This window comes from Chanos chanos, chromosome 4, assembly GCF_902362185.1.
Source record: "Chanos chanos chromosome 4, fChaCha1.1, whole genome shotgun sequence".
NCBI lineage: Eukaryota > Metazoa > Chordata > Actinopteri > Gonorynchiformes > Chanidae > Chanos > Chanos chanos.
The window spans coordinates 11,215,010-11,232,625 of record NC_044498.1 but is presented as its reverse complement, the minus strand read 5'-3'; the positions used below and the strand labels follow the sequence as shown (position 1 = coordinate 11,232,625).

Genomic DNA, 17,616 nt, shown 5'->3' with positions numbered 1-17,616 from the left:
ATTGATTTATTTCGAATAGCAATGAGACTGTTATTCCATAATCTAGCTTTACGTGGCGAGAAATCTTCCAAGATAGTAACGCTTGTTGATGGAATCTGGATAATTTGTATGGTAATCTTTCTGGTAAGTAATTGCATTTCAACAAAAATTTAAGAACGCTGAATTTCTTGAAAATATTAATTGGAATCACAGTTTTTGTGAAGGTCAAGAGGATGTCAAAGATGGTGAACGTTGTGGACGCCCATGCATGTCAAGAACTGGCGTTTGAAATGAACAAATCATTCTAAATGATTGACGACTCAGCATCAGAATGATAACAGAAGTGGTCTCCACCGATAAAGAGACTATTATTGAGAAGTCATTATTACTGTTATTAAACTATTATTAAACAATCATTCAAATTGAATTACATCATCAGTCTCATTATTTAATAGCCACACCTTGTATGTCTGCTTGTTTGTCTTCTCACAGTTGAACTCAACAAACTGTACTGCATGAATTAACTGCATAAAATCCTTCAGATTTTAATTATTATTGAATCACATTTATGTATCTGTAATTTATCTATTAAATGATAATTCTTCAACTATGGTCCATTTTGGTCTGGAAAATTGTAGCATTTAGCATTTAGCATCTAGCATTTTTTTATAAAAATGCATTGCTATGGTTTATTTCTCCATTCTGTGCAGAAACACATCCTGATAGTGGCTGTGATGATTTTGCTAAATAATATATATTTCACTCTAATATTAAGCTGTGGAAATGACCTTTTGTCATATTTCTTTTAAAATCTCAAGATATGTGAGCCTGCTATTGTCAGTTTTAGAGTATTAAACATACACAAAAAACACAACATTAAATGAAATTGGCCCAGTTGTTTTTACATTCATATGAAACATGAACTGTTTGGAAATGACACCCAATAAACATACTCTCAATTTAACTCATATTTATCTCGATTTTTCCTCTTTTTATTACTCCCTACGAAGGTCACTCTTTTCTGCAGCCATGTGTTCCCCTGTTGAGTGGCTATTGTTATGGTTAATAAGTATACAAACCCTAAAACATGATCCCAGAATTCTATTTTGTACAGTGTGGTAAAAATGACAGTGAACCCAAGGTACAGGGGTTCTTTTTATGAAAAATACAAGAAAATGTGAATAAATATTACAATGCATAATATATTTAATTAAAATAGACATTAAAAGTCTATTTTAAAAAAAAATCTTTCAAACAGAATCAACCACATTTAAAATCACTACAAATTAAAGAAAATCAAATCAAATGCAAAATTCAGGGACAAATAGAATAGTGTTCCTTCACCAGTTATTATGATAAAATCCATAAAATACATTGTATTTAAAGACAGTGTTTTCAGACATAAATTGTTATACCATACCAGTTTAGAAAACCTCTACCTGAAATCCCTTTGCATATTTATCCAATACACAGTGGCATCCATTCAAATGTAAAAACCCCCGAAGTAAAATTACTCATTAATGTAATATTCCCATTTTTCCCAGACATGTAATCCACACGAACACAAATCTGATTAAAAGTATTCATCAGAATTTACAAACATTGGTCACAGACCTTCATCAGACTCAAAGAACAACCAAAGACAAGCATACAATTTCATGTCAGTTAACATAAGATAAGAAATAAAAGGGGGAAAGCCCTAAATCACCAGTCACTGCAAAGCTGCTTGAAAACTTGTTTTACAGAACAATCAAAGGTAAACCAGATCATATGTTAGTACAGTTTCTGAGACAGCATCCTCCTTCCTAAAGCCAGATGAGCAATCACTCTTTACTTCCGGGCAGTGTCATAGTTGGCGGCAAACCAGTCACACGTTTCTTTAATCGCTAAGAAGAGAGAATGAAAATAAGATCAACTGAGAACATATTTGAAAGTATACTGTTGCATGGTTGTTTGTGCATGTATGTGTCTTTTTATATATATGTATGTATGTGTGTGTGTGTGTGTGTGTGTGTGTGTGTGTGTGTGTAAGAGCTGGATTGTCTTTCAGGATGTGTTTGTTAGGGGAGTGTTTCTGAATTATATATCTGCTTAGAGTTTCTGGCACTAGGATCATACTGCTGCATTGTTGTTTGTACATGTTTGTGTCTTCTTATAGGTCTATATGGGACATTCCAGAATTGTAGGACATTTTCTGTCCCACTCATGAAATTTCAAATAATCCATGCACAAAATACTGAAACATGCACTTACTGTGTAAATTATACTCATCCTGAGACAAAATGTATATAGTTGTAGAAAAAAAAGTGGTTCCAAAATATTATCTAAAATGCCAAATAGCTCTCGAGCACCTCCTAAAATGGCATTTTTCTCTTGTCCCACCTTCTTGATGACCAACTTGCATATCAAATATAACAGTTAAAATAAGTTTTAAATCTACTTTTTTATTTGATATGTATATGATATATTGATATGATTTTGTTGATATATGTCCCTTGTAATTGTTAAAACAATTTGTTTAATCATCAACATTTAAATAATAGTAATTATGTACTAAAGTTGTGTCCCACAACTTGCGGGCAACCCTGTTACCAAAACCTTTTTACCTTGGCAGAGGAAGAGAAAAAACAGTGAGTTACATGACACAGAAGAAATGTTACCATCAAGCAGTTTGCTAACACCATGCATAGACCAAAGGTAAGTCCTCTCTTCTATTTTTCATATTTTTCAAATCCTTTCAGCCTTGATTGAATGTGTCACTCTAACCAACACAACCCTGTTTCTGAAATGATCAGAATAAGACCAACGGATTTCACTTTTCTTTATTTATTTATATAACTAAGTTTGTGCTTGACCTCGACAGTAATGTTACATTCCACAGCTAGCATCTATTCCTGAGAAAAAGGTAACACTAGCATTGATTTGCAACCCTGTTACTTTAACTTTAACTTGCAACGCTGTTACTGTTACCCTTGCAATCCAGTTGATCCTTCATATAAAATATTATAAAACAACATTCCTGTGGTTCTGATAATTTATCTGGCACATTTATGTCACAATCTACAATCAAAAGTAATGTATTCATTCAACCGTTTTACTTTGTGCAGCCCTATATTCTAATTTAAAACCTGATACCATATCATTTTTATTAAAACAATCTTAAATGATTTTCTCCGCCCATGAAGGTTAACCTGTTGTCCTTTTAATAATTTGAATGATTATATGCATAATGTATTTGAGCAAATATTTGAGAATAAATACTGAAATTAGTAAAAATAAATAAATAAATAAAACACCCAAAAACGTGTTAGCACACAACAAATAAAACATAAAAAGTGTGCCCTTGATGCCTGAGCTGTACGAATCAAATTATTTTACAGTTTATTACCTGTTTTTCTTAAATATATAACAGAAAATGATGAAATAAAGGGTCAGTTTTTCAAATGCTATGATGCCTAAATTGTCCTTCAATTCTGGAATAACTCGTGTGTGTGTGTGTGTGTGTGTGTGTGTGTGTGTGTGTGTGTGTGTAAGAGCTGGATTGTTTGTCAGGATGTGTGTGTTAGGGGAGTGTTTCTGAATTAGGTTACATGTCTGCTTAGAGTTTTTGGGTTTCTTTCTTCTTTTTTTTTTTTGAATATGTGCATATGACAATACCATGGTTTACCTTGGCTGAAGGGTGTGAATTTAAAGTCTGGGAGATAGCGGCGAAGTTTAGCATTGCTGGCTGTTTTCTTAAACTGACCATCAGTTTTGCTGGTGTCATACTGAAGTAAATCGGTCAAGGCTAGAGGTGGGTGGAGTAAGCAAAAACTGTACTCAAGTAAAAGTACTGTTACTTTATGATAATAATGAGTCAAGTAAAAGTACTCATCAAAATAACGACTTCAGTACGAGTAAAAAAGAATCTCATAATATGACTTCTCAAGTCGTGAATACCTTCATATGATGATTTATTAAATCTATAATGTATTACATTCAAGTGTATCAGAGTATAAATAAAAATGTAAAGTGCTTGTCTAATAAGCATAACATACGATCTGCTCATTCAAGTACTAAATAATTTTCTAATTAAAAAAAAAAAATTCACTCACTCACCCACTCAGTCACTTAGTCACTCACTCACTCACTCGTTATCTAAGCCGCTTATCCTAATTAGGGTTGTGGTGGTGCTGGAGCCTATCCCAGCACTCATTGGGCAGGGAAACACCCTGGACAGGTTGCCAGTCCATCACAGGGGAGACACACAGACAAACACTTTCACACCTAGGGGCAATTTAGTATCTCCAGTTCGCCTGACCTACATATCTTTGGACTGTGGGAGGAAACCCATGATAGGACAAACCAGTCATGTACATGCCTTACTGGGTGTGAAACCCATACATACACGGGGAGAACATGCAAACTCAACACAGAAAGGACCTTGGCTACCTGGCCGGGAATTGACCTTCTTGCTGTGAGGCGACAGCCCTACCTGCTGACGCTAGCTCCCTGCATGCTCTCTCTAGCTCATTTTATGCGATACATTAGTGAAGTCATATTTTTGTTTCCATATGATGAAAAGTAACATCCCTCTGCTACTCCCTCCCTCGATAGGACAAACCAGTCATGTACACGCCTTACTGGGTGTGAAACCCACACATACACGGGGAGAACATGCAAACTCAACGCAGAAAGGACCTTGGCTGCCTGGCCGGGAATCGATCTTCTTGCTGTGAGGCAACAGCCCTACCTACTGACGCTAGCTCCCTGCATGCTCTCTCTCTAGCTAGTAATGCTAGTGTGTTAACAATGTTTGTAAGAGCTGCTGATTGTCTTAGAAATGTGTATCAAAGCAGTCGACGTCACAGAAGCTGTGCGCGTGTGAATAAAAATAACGTAATAAGTTAAATAAAAGTAGCGAGAAGTGAGTAGTCTAATGTAACAAAGTCTAAGCACATTTTTAAAATCATAAATGTACGCGAGTAAGAGTGAAACATATTATGCATTAAAACTACTCCTTAAAGTACAATTTATTGGAAGAAGTTACTTAAGTACATGTAACGGAGTAAACATAACGCCTTACCTCACACCTCTGGTCAAGGTGAAACCAAGAACAAGACAGAACACCCAGTATGTGTAATTTGTTAGTTACAGGCTTTTATGTTTTATCTTGGGTTTGTGGGTGTTTTACACTTGTTATAGACGGAGGGATGTATGAATCATTTCACTGATTGTTAATCAGTATCTCATCATGCTCTGATCCTGCTCACTTTTATCGAACTGACACCTTCTGCACAGTGAGAGGTTACTCTGTGTTTCATTTTATTAAAAAAGAGAATATTAGGAATCATGTAAATCCCTTGTAACCCATTCGACAGATGCGCCACAGATATCTGATTTAAAATGTACCATTATTTACTCAATCAAACATCCCTTTTATTTCAAACACTGGTGTCTGCCCCATTTCTCCCAAAAGGCCTAGACATGCACTTACACTGGAGGGTAACACCAGCCATTGCTGTACTCTTATCAGCTTCTGGCATAACAATGGAAACTGTCATTTTTCTGAGTGGTTTGCTGGTTAATGGTTAGTGTATATTATGTAATGACCAGGTGTTAAAGGATACAAGAACCTGGCCTTTAAACTCAAAAGCATCAGCAATAGCCAAGGCAGCCTCCTTAATGGAAATCTCATCCTCCTCTCCAACTGCAGGAGGAACAGAGAAGGAAATGAAAGAAAAAGAAAAATCACTATTCATTTTATGTGAAACATTAGTGAAGTCATATTTGTGTTTCCATGTGATGACAAGTAATATCCTTCTGCTACTCCCTCCCTCGATAGGACAAGCCAGTCATGTACATGCCTTACTGGGTGTGTGGACACTGTGTTGTGTGTACCTGACAATATTATTGGTTCCACCTCCTCATATTCTCTCAGCGCCCAGATGAAGAGGCGAGCCATATCCAGCGAGTAGACAAACTGTCGCCGCGGAGTACCAGAACCCCAAACATGCAATGGTGTACCTTCCTCTGAAACACGAGGGAAGGGCAGCTTTATTGACAAATACATCATAGCTCTTTTACATGTGAATAAGTGTATGTGTGTGGGTATGTGTGTGTGTGTGCATGCTACTGCGACTGAGTGTGACGAAGCTAATTTTTAATCTTGACTTACTGAGGTGGAACTTGGCCGTAAACCTAAGCAGCAAATTCCACATCTGCTTTCTCACGTGTGGCGTGATGTGTCATTTGAATGAATGGAGAGGTATGAATTATTATTCTGTCTGCCTGGCTGTGCACCTGCCAGTAGAAGTTCGTTTGACTTTGAATGTTTTAAACTTGTAATCTGTTCTTTTGCAGTACAATGTCATTTTTTTTCTTGTGTGTGTCCTCTACAGTGAAGTCTGTGTGTCTAACTTGATGGGAACGAACTAGTGCTGTTTTCCTGTTTATGCCACCTGTGAAATTGAAGTGCTTTGTTGCACCCCAGAAAATAGCCTCTTGCCATAGACACTTGCCCCTGTTATAAAGTGAAGAAGTAAGGCCCTTTCCAGCTGTCTTATCACCTCAACAGGTATACCCCTCTGTCCCAGGGGTGATGTCAAAGGGACTCCTCTAGTTCTCAGGAAGGGGACAGCCATAAAGTAAACAATGCGACACTGTCTGTTCTGTGCTTTAGAGTTCCCAGTGGCATCAGTGTAACTATCTGTGTAGACATTATTCATTTCTGTCTTCATCTTGATTGACTGATTAAAGCTAAGTGTACTATCTGTCTGGTATATATACAATGCAATATATACAGGGTGTCACTTCTTGATCCTATCCTTGAGGCGGGTCCCTGTGCAGGTTGTACGCTGAGATAAAACTTCAAGTCCTTGACTTCATATTCCCTGGTCCTTCTAAAAGTGTTGGGGTTTGCATCAGAATCCATCAAACTTGTTATTGTGTAGCTTAAAATTGTGAGTGTGTAGCTTACTACATGCAAGGTAAGTCTTGTGTATCAGTCCAGGCACCACATGTCCATCCTCGATGTTAAAATTATCATGGGGACCAAACATGTTAGGAGTGATAACAGCCGCGTAACAACGCCCGTATTGCTGAAGTAATGCCCTGCACACACACACACACACACACACACACACACAAACACACACACACACACACACACACACACACACACACACACACACACACAGAGTTTTAATACAGAATTGCCATGAGGCTAAATATGAGAAGCATAGTATCGCTGCAGATCAGTCAAGTCAGTACATGCATTATCCCATATTCACTCACACTACAAAGACTCATATTACAAGTAAAATTCAAAGAACGTTACAAAAACAGCAGATGCAAAAAAAAAAGGGAAAGTAGACAGGACCTGTTTTGAACATCAACCATCCGCTTTGCATAAGAGTAACCATAGTTAGAGTCATGGGGTGGACCATTATGGATCTACGAGAGAGAGAAAAAAAATTAGTAAAATGTGTTTTCGCATGTGTGCATGTCTGCGTAGTTAAAATTCACTGTGCTGCTTTATGTCTAATATGTGCATACCATAGTCTCATCAATGGGGTAGGTGGTTTTGTCAGGAAAAATGCAGGTTGACAGACAGGAGACGACCTTGACCACCCCAAACTCGTAAGCTGTATTGAGGACGTTATCATTTATGTGCATATTTTTCCTCTGAGAAATATGACACGAAACAAATACAAATATTATCACTTACAGATGCATTCCCCCTCATAGAACTCACACTTTATATGTCAGATACATGGTACATCCTCTAAATGTGTGTGAGTGTGTATGTGGGTGTGTGTGTAAGTGAAGGGGGGGTTAGCATGTGTGTTACCCAGAAGTCCAGGTTTAGTTTTATGTTTCTGAACACCCCGCCCACCATGGCTGCAAGATGGATGACATGTGTGGGGCGGTATTTCTGGAAGATGGCCTTTGTCTGTGCCGCGTCCCTGGACCAATCAGAACCGTATATTATAACTGATGCTAAAGTAACGAATGGCTACAAGAAAATCTCAATTTAATACTTAAAAATATTTGGTCCTCTTGCTTTCGTTTGAGTAAATCACTGCTGCCTTTCCCTCAATTTCATAAGCTGTTCCTTCTCTGGGTGGAGGTGGTGGAGTGGTGTATTAAATAAAAAAGTCAATTCATGTCTCTGGATGTGATAAATTCATGTGAGATTCATGTGTACTAACCCAAGCTCACACTTGTAAAGGTCCAAAGTGTAACAATACCCAAACTGTTGTGTGGGCTTGGTGTAGAAGCGTAAAATGTAATAATGACCCAAAATGTAATAACTTGTTATATCATGGGCAGGTTATCACATTTTGGGCGTGATGTGGACCAATAATGTAACAACTGTCTATGATGTGATAAAACATACCATAGTAAGGCCAGTAGTGTAATAATTGGCCAATAATGTAATAACGTTATTAACTAACGATGTTTAGAAGACTTACTGCATTGTTGGCAAGTTATTACATTATTGGCTTGGTAGCCAGTTTTTTTGGCCAAACTAAATGTGTGTGTTCTCAGAGAAAAAGAATGGATGAATAAAGGAAATAAGGTTTTATGCTTCGGTGTGTGCCACGAGTACATGCAGATGAACATCCAAGTCATCTAATGTGCTCAATATCAGGCAACCAATATGTACAAAGATATAAAGGTGTACAAAGCAACACAAACAAGAAGAAGACACGGGAATCTCTGTCTACAACTCCATGCTCAAAGCAAACAGAGAAATAGTTCTAACTTTAAAAACTAAAGCAAAATTATAATAACATTGGATTTCTCAAGTCAAATAGTCTCCCAAGCATTGCATAAAAAATTGTTTGGGCCAGTGGTTGACCTCCTGAACTCTAAGTATGGTAAAATATGTTCTACGTGGAACACGACCTGATTTCTGTGAAAATTATAAATGCCATTGTTACTAGCCTACAGACAAGAACTCACTGTCTTCAGAGAAACACCCACTGTAGAGACAAGATTTGTGCCCTATGCATTTTTATGGCTTGTAGCTGTAAAGGTCCACAGAAAATACTGGATTCCTAACTAGCTGTGTTAGTTTTTACATGTTTTTCAGACCTGTGAGATGCATGAACGATATGAGACAGACAGGGAGAGATTCTCACGTGAGGTCGGCGTCTTTGGAGGAGAGAAAAATCCATTCCTCCCCTTCCTTTGCCCCACCTTCCTTCACCACTCTTTCAATCGCTTTACCAACCAGCCCACTGCCTCCTGTCACCAGGACACGCATCTTGCTGTCTGCTCCCTCCATCTAAATAGTGAGAGAAAGAGAGAGTGACAGGAACCATTATAGACAATAGACAACTGACTGAACTTAAAGATCTTCTGTTTAATGCCTTCTGCAGTGCTCTATAATGAGTCACAGGTACAGAAATCTGTATCTGTGCTACTGTCAAAGCACAAGAGTGTAACAGAGAGCAAGTTAACCATGAGCTTTGTATTCACTTGTGTATTGAGTGAGTATGAGATAGTGGAAAGTAGACATCTGTTGAGACACATAGTAGCATAGTGTGTAACCTAATGGTTAGTGGGGGCTGTTTAAATTGTAATGTGTGAAAAATTAAGATTTTCTAGCTGAGGAAAAAAGTAGGATGTACTCTGCCCCCCATTATTTAAGACTATATAATTGCTGGGTATCAATGATTTTATTTGACCACATTAAAAAAGATACATGGTGACACCATGCCTTTTTGTTAAAGAGGTGGAACTTGAAACTAGCACAGAAAAGAGAGACTTCAGTGAGTCTCCTTTTCATGCTTGCAATGTGAGAACGATGCAAATGTGTGGCCTCTCAATACTTCATATTCAAAAAAACTATTTGTCAGAAAGAAGCAAAGGGAAAAAAAACGAAAAAGTGTTGTCAGAGCCTGATCCAATTTTGAATCAAGCACAGGAAAGGTTTTAGAAGGATCAGTGTCAGCACATTTCAATAACAAACTCATGCAAAAACAAACAAACAACCAAACAAACAGAGAGAGAAAAAATGCAAATGAATGGATAAGTACATTAACTGATATCTATACTTATGTAATTCAACATGTTAAATTATTTTATGTACTTGTTATTTTATTTATTGGTGTATGTATTCATATGTATTCATTTGTTTGTTTGTTTGCTTGTTTGTTTGTTTAGGTACTCCGCACCCTCCATATCTCAAAGCATTGTGGGATCTGTCAGGCCTCTGGATCTACCTCCCTGTCTCCTGGCCAATCAGAGCCTAATTGGACCTGACTGGCTAATCACCTGGCTACCTAACTAGTGTTTGCACCAGTCCGGTTTCTTTCCTCATTGTATCTGTGTATATATAGCCCTGTGTTTTCCTACGTGCCTTTGCGAAACCTCTAAATGTAATCTATACCCTGATTGTACTGAGCCATATCTTGTCCTTGTAACCTGATTCTTTGTTAGCCTTGTTAGTCTTGTTCCTTTCTTGGCTTTGTTCTCTATTCCCGGACGAGCCCCCCTGTTAACCCTATTCTTCCTGTTAGGCTTGTTCTCGCCTTCTGGTGGATTGACCTTAGCTTGTTGCTGACATTTGATCTTGCTGCAGTAGCCAGTGTTTAGTGTACCAAAACCTGCCTGTTGTGATAGGATCAACAGACACTGTTGGATCAACAGACACTGTTGGATCAACAGACACTGTTGGATCAATGACAGAATCATGTATCTGCATAAGTCACTCTTTATTTGATTTTATTTGTATGATACACACACACACACACACACACACACACACACACACACACACACACACACACACATATAGATAGATAGATAGATAGATAGATAGATAGATAGATAGATAGATAGATAGATAGATAGATAGATAGATAGATAGATAGATAGATAGATAGATAGATTATGAAGCTGAATATATAAATATATGATTCCTGAATATATAAATGTACCTCTGAACATATAAATGTAATTCTGAATATATAGATACAATTCCTGAATATATAAACATAACTGGTTATATAAAGGTAGCTGTGAATGTATTAAAGTTAGTTTATACTCAGGCATATCACAAGACAGTTGTTTTTCTTTTTTGAATAACTTCTTTTTTTCCCTTCATAGGCTACTGAGTGAGCAAAACAAGTTTAACATTAGTATCAGTAAAATTTTACAGTACAATCAAAGATAATCAAGTAAAAACGTTAAATCATTTAAATTTGAATTCATATTTATACAGAAATATAAAGGAATTATTCAGGAACTGTATTTATATATTATATATGAAGAGTTACATTTATATATGTGTGTGTGTATATATATATATCTCCTATACATACACACACACACACACACACACACACAGGCCTACATATATATATGGGAGGGGTAAAGCGAGGGGAGATTGTTCACTACAAAATGGATCGCGGATAGCGTCGTTCTCTCGGACAGATGAAAAAATAAAATGAAAAAATGCTAAAATGGGTCACCAATATAATATATAAGTATAGTATGTATAATGTTAGTAATATACCTGGCCGCCCAGGTATATTAACGGCCGCCAAAGTATATTTGGCGACCCATTTGAGCATTTTTTAAGTTGATTTTTTAAAATAAATTTTACTAGGCAAAAATCAGTAATTACCGGCTAACGGAAACCCTGAATCGCACATGCTCTGCAGAGGGACACACACAGAGAGAAACGTTCTTTGGTATTACGTTAGAAGACGCGGGCACGGTGGATATTTTATGTGCGCAACATCTGTAAAATATATTATGTGAAATTAATAGAAATATTCAATAAATCAAAATATTGTGCTAAAGGTCATACTAAAGGTTGTTTGTCACCTGTAGTAGAGTATTTTTGTGCCCTGTCCGCCGGCTACCGCCAGTATATAATAATAATAATAATAATAATAATAATAATAATAATAATAATAATAATAATAATAATATATCTTTAAAATGGTTGGTTTTCAGCTTTCATATTCTTCTAGAATTTCAGTTTATTTACTGAATGGCTGCATGTGAATGCAGTTATATAAATAACTGTTTGATCTGAAGGGAAGGTAAATAATGTATTCCAGATGAACTTTTGGTTCTTCTGCTTTCAGACTTCTGGAAGTAGCTGGATGGTCTTCCAGACAAAGACTACCGTTTAATTCGTGAAATAATCACCAGTTTATTTGTGAGTGCTTCTTACATTCTGTGAGTCTAGCTACTTTTCTTTTACTTATACGTCTGTGAAGCGCATTGCATTGCATTCTGTGTATAATTTACCACTATTTCGTCTAACTGGCAGAGATGGGAAGCTCTGCATCACCATTACCGCAATAATCTCATTTAGATAAATAACTAATCTCATTAGATAAATGACATGTAAAACATTTTCGCTTTGTTTGGAACGCTGTAGACTAACCATTTAAGTATACTGTAGTCTATAAAGTATGCTATAGCCTACTCAGAGTTCTCTGAAGTAACTGACTGAGAGAATAGCCTACAAGACCACTAAAACGCAAACTTTCTGGTTTAATTCCACAATGTAGAAATCCGTCAAGAAGACCGTATGGGAATTCCAGCGATTTAAGTGCAAAATGAATAGGCAACTTTGGAAGGCAGTTTCAGTTATTGCCAATCCAAAGGACGTATATGCCACTTTAAATGTGACTGATCAATGCACTTAGTTGATTGTTGGAAAGTAAAAATTTGACAGCAGAGGTCATTTGCAGTCTGAAGACGTTTTAGGGAAGGAAGTCACCATAAAATTCATATGTTGTAATTAGGCTTATTGCTGGCACTTAAAATAACGTATTTTTACACGTTGTTCGCGGCCATCTGCTTAGTGTATAGAATTTTATTCGATACTGTAAATAAACAGATCGCACCATAAAAGCAAATTCGCAACTACACACAGTCCAATTGTCCTATCCCTTCTTTGCTGAAGACTTTGTCAATTGGTATATGATACCACACCTTTGAATACCAGGATCAAACGGGTGATGCAAGTGAACGACTTCTGCAGTGTCATAAAGAGGACCAGAAATGCAGTTTAACCGATATGATTCAGTCGATTATTCTACTGGTGTACAATCAGTTCTTATAGTTACATAGAAAATTTTAAAAAGGAACCGTTAGAAAACATTTAATATTTCTCCAACGATTTCAGTAAATCAGACATTCTTATAACCAAATCGCAATTTTAAAAAGCCATTAAATATTAACATTTTAATGAAGAGCCTATCACTTAATTGCCTCGGACATCTTGCAATCCAAATAGTCAAACTGTTAGTCAGTAGTGCTCTTATGACACTTTCAGTGCACAAAAGCCAAAGGCAATTGGAAAAAAATTTGTCCGTTGTCCAGAGAGTTGAGTTGCAGACCTACCTGAGTTGTAGTAGTAGTTTAGTAGTAGCAGTAGTTAAAATGAAAATTTCTCGTCGTGTCAAAATGTATATATCTCATCGGTTAACACCCACTGCTCCATCAGGTCACGATATCAGCGGACAAGCAGGTTTTTCCCGCAATCAACGATTTTTTATCTATAACGAACCGAGTAAACCAAAGTCACGTCAATATAAATATCAAATCATAGAAAATTTTATCATTAATAGACGGACGGTGCATCTATTCGGTACGATAACTGACAAAATAAAGGTCAGCGCTTGTATTCTGTCACTGCTATGTCAGAATAACTTGTTTTTTGGTTTTAAAAAAGTACTGCCTTTGGAAGGTTTTAATACTCAATTTATGAAAATATGAGGAGTTTTACCGAATGAGGAGAGTTCTGGTGTCAGCACACTATCTCTCTTCATCTTCTTGAAGCCGCACAAGAAAGCCTTAGTTAGTACTTCAAAACTGGAATCTTCTCTCAGTTTCTTTATGAGAGCCGTGGAGAATTCCAGAAGCTGTGCCTCCAAATATACATTCACAGTCTGAGTTCGAACTCATTCATTGTCATTTTATCTTGGGGTGTAATGAGAGAACAAATTCACTTGTCCAAGTGAAATACAACACAAAATATAGTACAAACACTGCTGAACAAAGGGGGAAAATAAATACTTGTATACTAAATGCTAAAATAAAATTAGATTAGAAAATGGTGGCCTTAGGTGTAGCACTCTGCGTATTGTGCTGCAGAGAATGATGTTGACTCCAAATAGACGAGACTCTTCAAGGCATTGACGAGCTGTGGTCTGTCTTGTTTCGTCATCCCTTTGTGGGAATTCCACAGCTGTCTCATCATGGTCTGAGGAAGACAGAACAGACAGAGGACTAGTTGCAGTTGCTTGGCAGAATGTTTTTCAGCAGTTGAATTTCGGATGTTACTGTGGACTGACTCTCTGATGCTGTGATGAGCATCCACCCAATGACAACCCCCATACAGTGGAATGGGTCAGGAACAGAAAAATAGGTCTAATGTTTCTTTCAGTTACAGTTTCCAGAGGAATCAACAAAGACCATCTTTACCCTCTGTGTCAGTATTGTGTGGACCCTCTTTGTCAATGGGGCTTTTACCAAGTGGTTGTTCATTCCTGACCATTTTTGCACTGATGTCAACCTGCTCCATGTTGTCGTGATCCAGCCTTTCTTATAGGTCCACTATCATTTCCTCCCCAGTTGGTGTACCATACACTTTTTGAAAAAGCTTACAGTATAGCCTGAAATAAGGAATTAGGAACACAAATAAAACAGGCTCTAATGCACTAAAGGTAGTAAATATTGTACCCTGATAATTCATATGTGCACATAATCAAATAATTCTCTGTTGCTGTCTTAGCACATAATTGACAAACTAAATAAATATAATTTATCCCAATCATTATAGTCCCGGACTGATGACCTGGATCACTTCTATAATAGTGTTAAAGTATGACCTCTAATATTCTGTTATCTTAAATGTCTAAATGTCTGGATGTTTCCAAGTTTTTGTTTCAGTCCAGAATAGTTATGCCTAAACCAACTAATTTAACTTATCAATATTTGAGAAGCAGGACTGTTGCTATGTTCATTAACATGTGTTTGTCCTGGACTGAAATGCATACATGCAGGCGCAGTGGAATGAGTCTGAAACACTAGGGAAGCATCGAATTTTCTACACAGTACATATGACAGGAACATGAAACGTAGGATAAAAAGGTTGAGGGAAAACAGAATGAAGTAGAAACAAATTTACGCAGGAGATGGCTAGTTCTCTTGCCCGTTTCCCACAAGGTTGGTTCCATATGTGTCAGAAATTGTTAACATATGATTGTTTAAATTAACATTTTCAACTCAGTGTGTTTGAAGATGTCTCTAACCTGTTGCAAAATTGAACATCAGGACAAACTGAGCGGCCGGTGGCAGCAGCATAGACGTATCTCTCGCCTTCCTGCTCCTGTCATACTTGATGGCGTCAAGCGGTGGATGGTGTCAGGCTTCCCAGTGGTGCCATCGGAAGCCTCTCTCTTTGTCACTGCATCAGCCCATGACAGACAGTGGTTGTACTCATTACTGAGATTGATATGAAAGAAATAACCCTCTATCGTGTATATTCCCAAGCTTAAAGACATTGCTCAACAGACACCAAAGAAATCCGTTAGAAATAAAAACAAAACATCTTAATTTAACCAGCATTAGTGTTGTCACAGCCAACATTAAGGTAAGTTTTGGACTTCCTCCAAGTTAACCCTGAGGATACGTAGAAGATCTCCAACCACGTCCTCTCTAACGGGCTGTAATTTCACAGCGACCCTGAAGTTTATTACTCCCGTTTTCTCCTAGCCTTGCATGAGGTGTCTACACAGCTCTGACAATAGTTTCTGTCAGAAAACATTCTAATTATTGTGTTTAGATACAATATTTTTCTTTTTCTCATGCTCGTTAAAACATCTGTCTGTAATGTCAGGTGTTTAGCGTTAGATATTTAGTTTAATCTAATTTGGTCTAAGGGGTATTCTTTCGGGCAAACGAATTCTGAGCTCCAAAGAATATAATTCTCGTTAATTCCTTAGGCCTTCTTCCTTTCTTGTGCAGTGTTTACACTATGGAAGTTATGTGAGTCTTTTTCTGTATTATTGACATCTACTAATAAAGAAGTCAGACTACCTTTTTATCTCTAGGCTGTACTCACGAAAATGCGTGCGGTTCTCAGTCAATGCACTACTTTTCACGGAACGCTAGCGCATGTTTGCTTCGCTGCATAGTTTGCCTTTGGGTTTGCCATAGTTTGCCTTGGGTTAGTTGAGAATGTTCGCTTAGAATTATTCATAAACCATCCTTCGCCATTCTAGAACATACAAAAAATCGCCAACCGCGTGCCTGTCCGGACACGTTGTTGCCCCCTGCTGGATTTGGCTTTTGTAGCAGTAATAGAATAAGATTAAATTCAAAGTACCAATATCTACCTGTTAAATTAATTTTCACCGGATTAATTTCCTAAAATGAATGTAAGTGAAACCCAACGAATAAAGTCATCTGAAAAGAGAGATAATATATTAGTTATGTCTTATAAAATAAAATAAAATAAAATAAAATAAAATAAAATAAAATAAAATAAAAGAGCTGTTTTTACTGTAAATTATTCTTTGAGGAAGTTCTCATCTTTTTTAAAATTGTTTTTTTCTGACATCATTTTAATACCCCATTATACATACGCAATAATCTGCGTATAGACATTCAGTAGCTGCGAACAGAACAAAAGAGCCTGCAGTTTGGGAGTGCCATATTCTCCTCCCTGTGGGCGGCTTTACGGTATTACAATGTCCTCTTTGACTTAGTTACATAGCTCCATCACCTATTGAGTATTCTGACATTTCCTAATGCCAAAATCATAAGATAACATAGCGTTAGCCATCACATTTAAAGTAGCTCATACAATCAATCTGTTGCACGCCCTCTAGGTAGTTTGTCTAGGCTCCACTGTTTGCAACGTACACCCAATTGTTTTACGGCGAAACACCAGGAGAGGGCGCATGTGATTTAAATACCCAGGATGCAAGTTGAATTTTATTTAATGCCTACGTCACATTTAAACTCTGAGTATACTCTGATGTGCCAAATGGACATCACAAACTCTCAATTGTTTCATCAATTTGAACTCGAAAAATCTTCTCTTCTTCCATCTTAAGAAAATCAAAATGACTCAAATAAAAAAAAAAGACTGCAACACTCCATATCTCTTTTCAGTTGTTTATTAAACAATGTTCTGTTAGACCCTAATCCCAATCACAGAGTCACCTTTTACCTCAGAACAGAAGGGGGGGGGGTATCGACATGTTTGAATACATATAAGAAAGACCACGGACATACCCTGTGACAAGAGTTTGAAAAGACAAAGAAACAAGTGACCAGACAGCAATCAGTGTCTTTCAACAGGGTCTCCTTTACTGGAAGGGTAGTGAATCTTGTATGTGTTTTGATTTTATGTTCAGCTGTGCCAGTGATGGCAGGTGTTTCATAGTGTGTTTGCATCTGTGTGCGAATGTTACATGTAAGCATTGAGTGTTTTACTGTATGTGTTGCTGAGTGTGTGTGTGTGTGTGTATTTAGCATCTTTATAGTTCTTTGTGTACGTGTGTGAGTGAGTGTGTGAACTGCTCTGAGGTTGTTGATCACAGTGGCCTAATCTATAGAGCTTCCTCTTTTCTGACTACTTGTTCTCTCAGACAATTTTCTCCAGTGTGT

The 17,616-nt window shown here is 37.2% G+C and overlaps 1 protein-coding gene across 1 annotated transcript; it reads right to left on the bottom strand.

Moving 5' to 3' along the window:
* Window positions 1–1,809: 1,809 nt before the first annotated feature.
* Window positions 1,810–9,265, bottom strand: LOC115809887 (GDP-L-fucose synthase-like; the record flags this gene model as incomplete). Its single annotated transcript, XM_030771740.1, is given in 9 exon segments — window positions 1,810–1,865; window positions 3,647–3,746; window positions 5,589–5,668; window positions 5,860–5,991; window positions 6,938–7,071; window positions 7,340–7,413; window positions 7,516–7,644; window positions 7,811–7,925; window positions 9,108–9,265. Coding segments are annotated over 9 exon segments (978 nt in total), but the record flags the coding sequence as incomplete, so codon positions are not given.
* Between the last annotated feature and the right edge of the window lie 8,351 nt (window positions 9,266–17,616).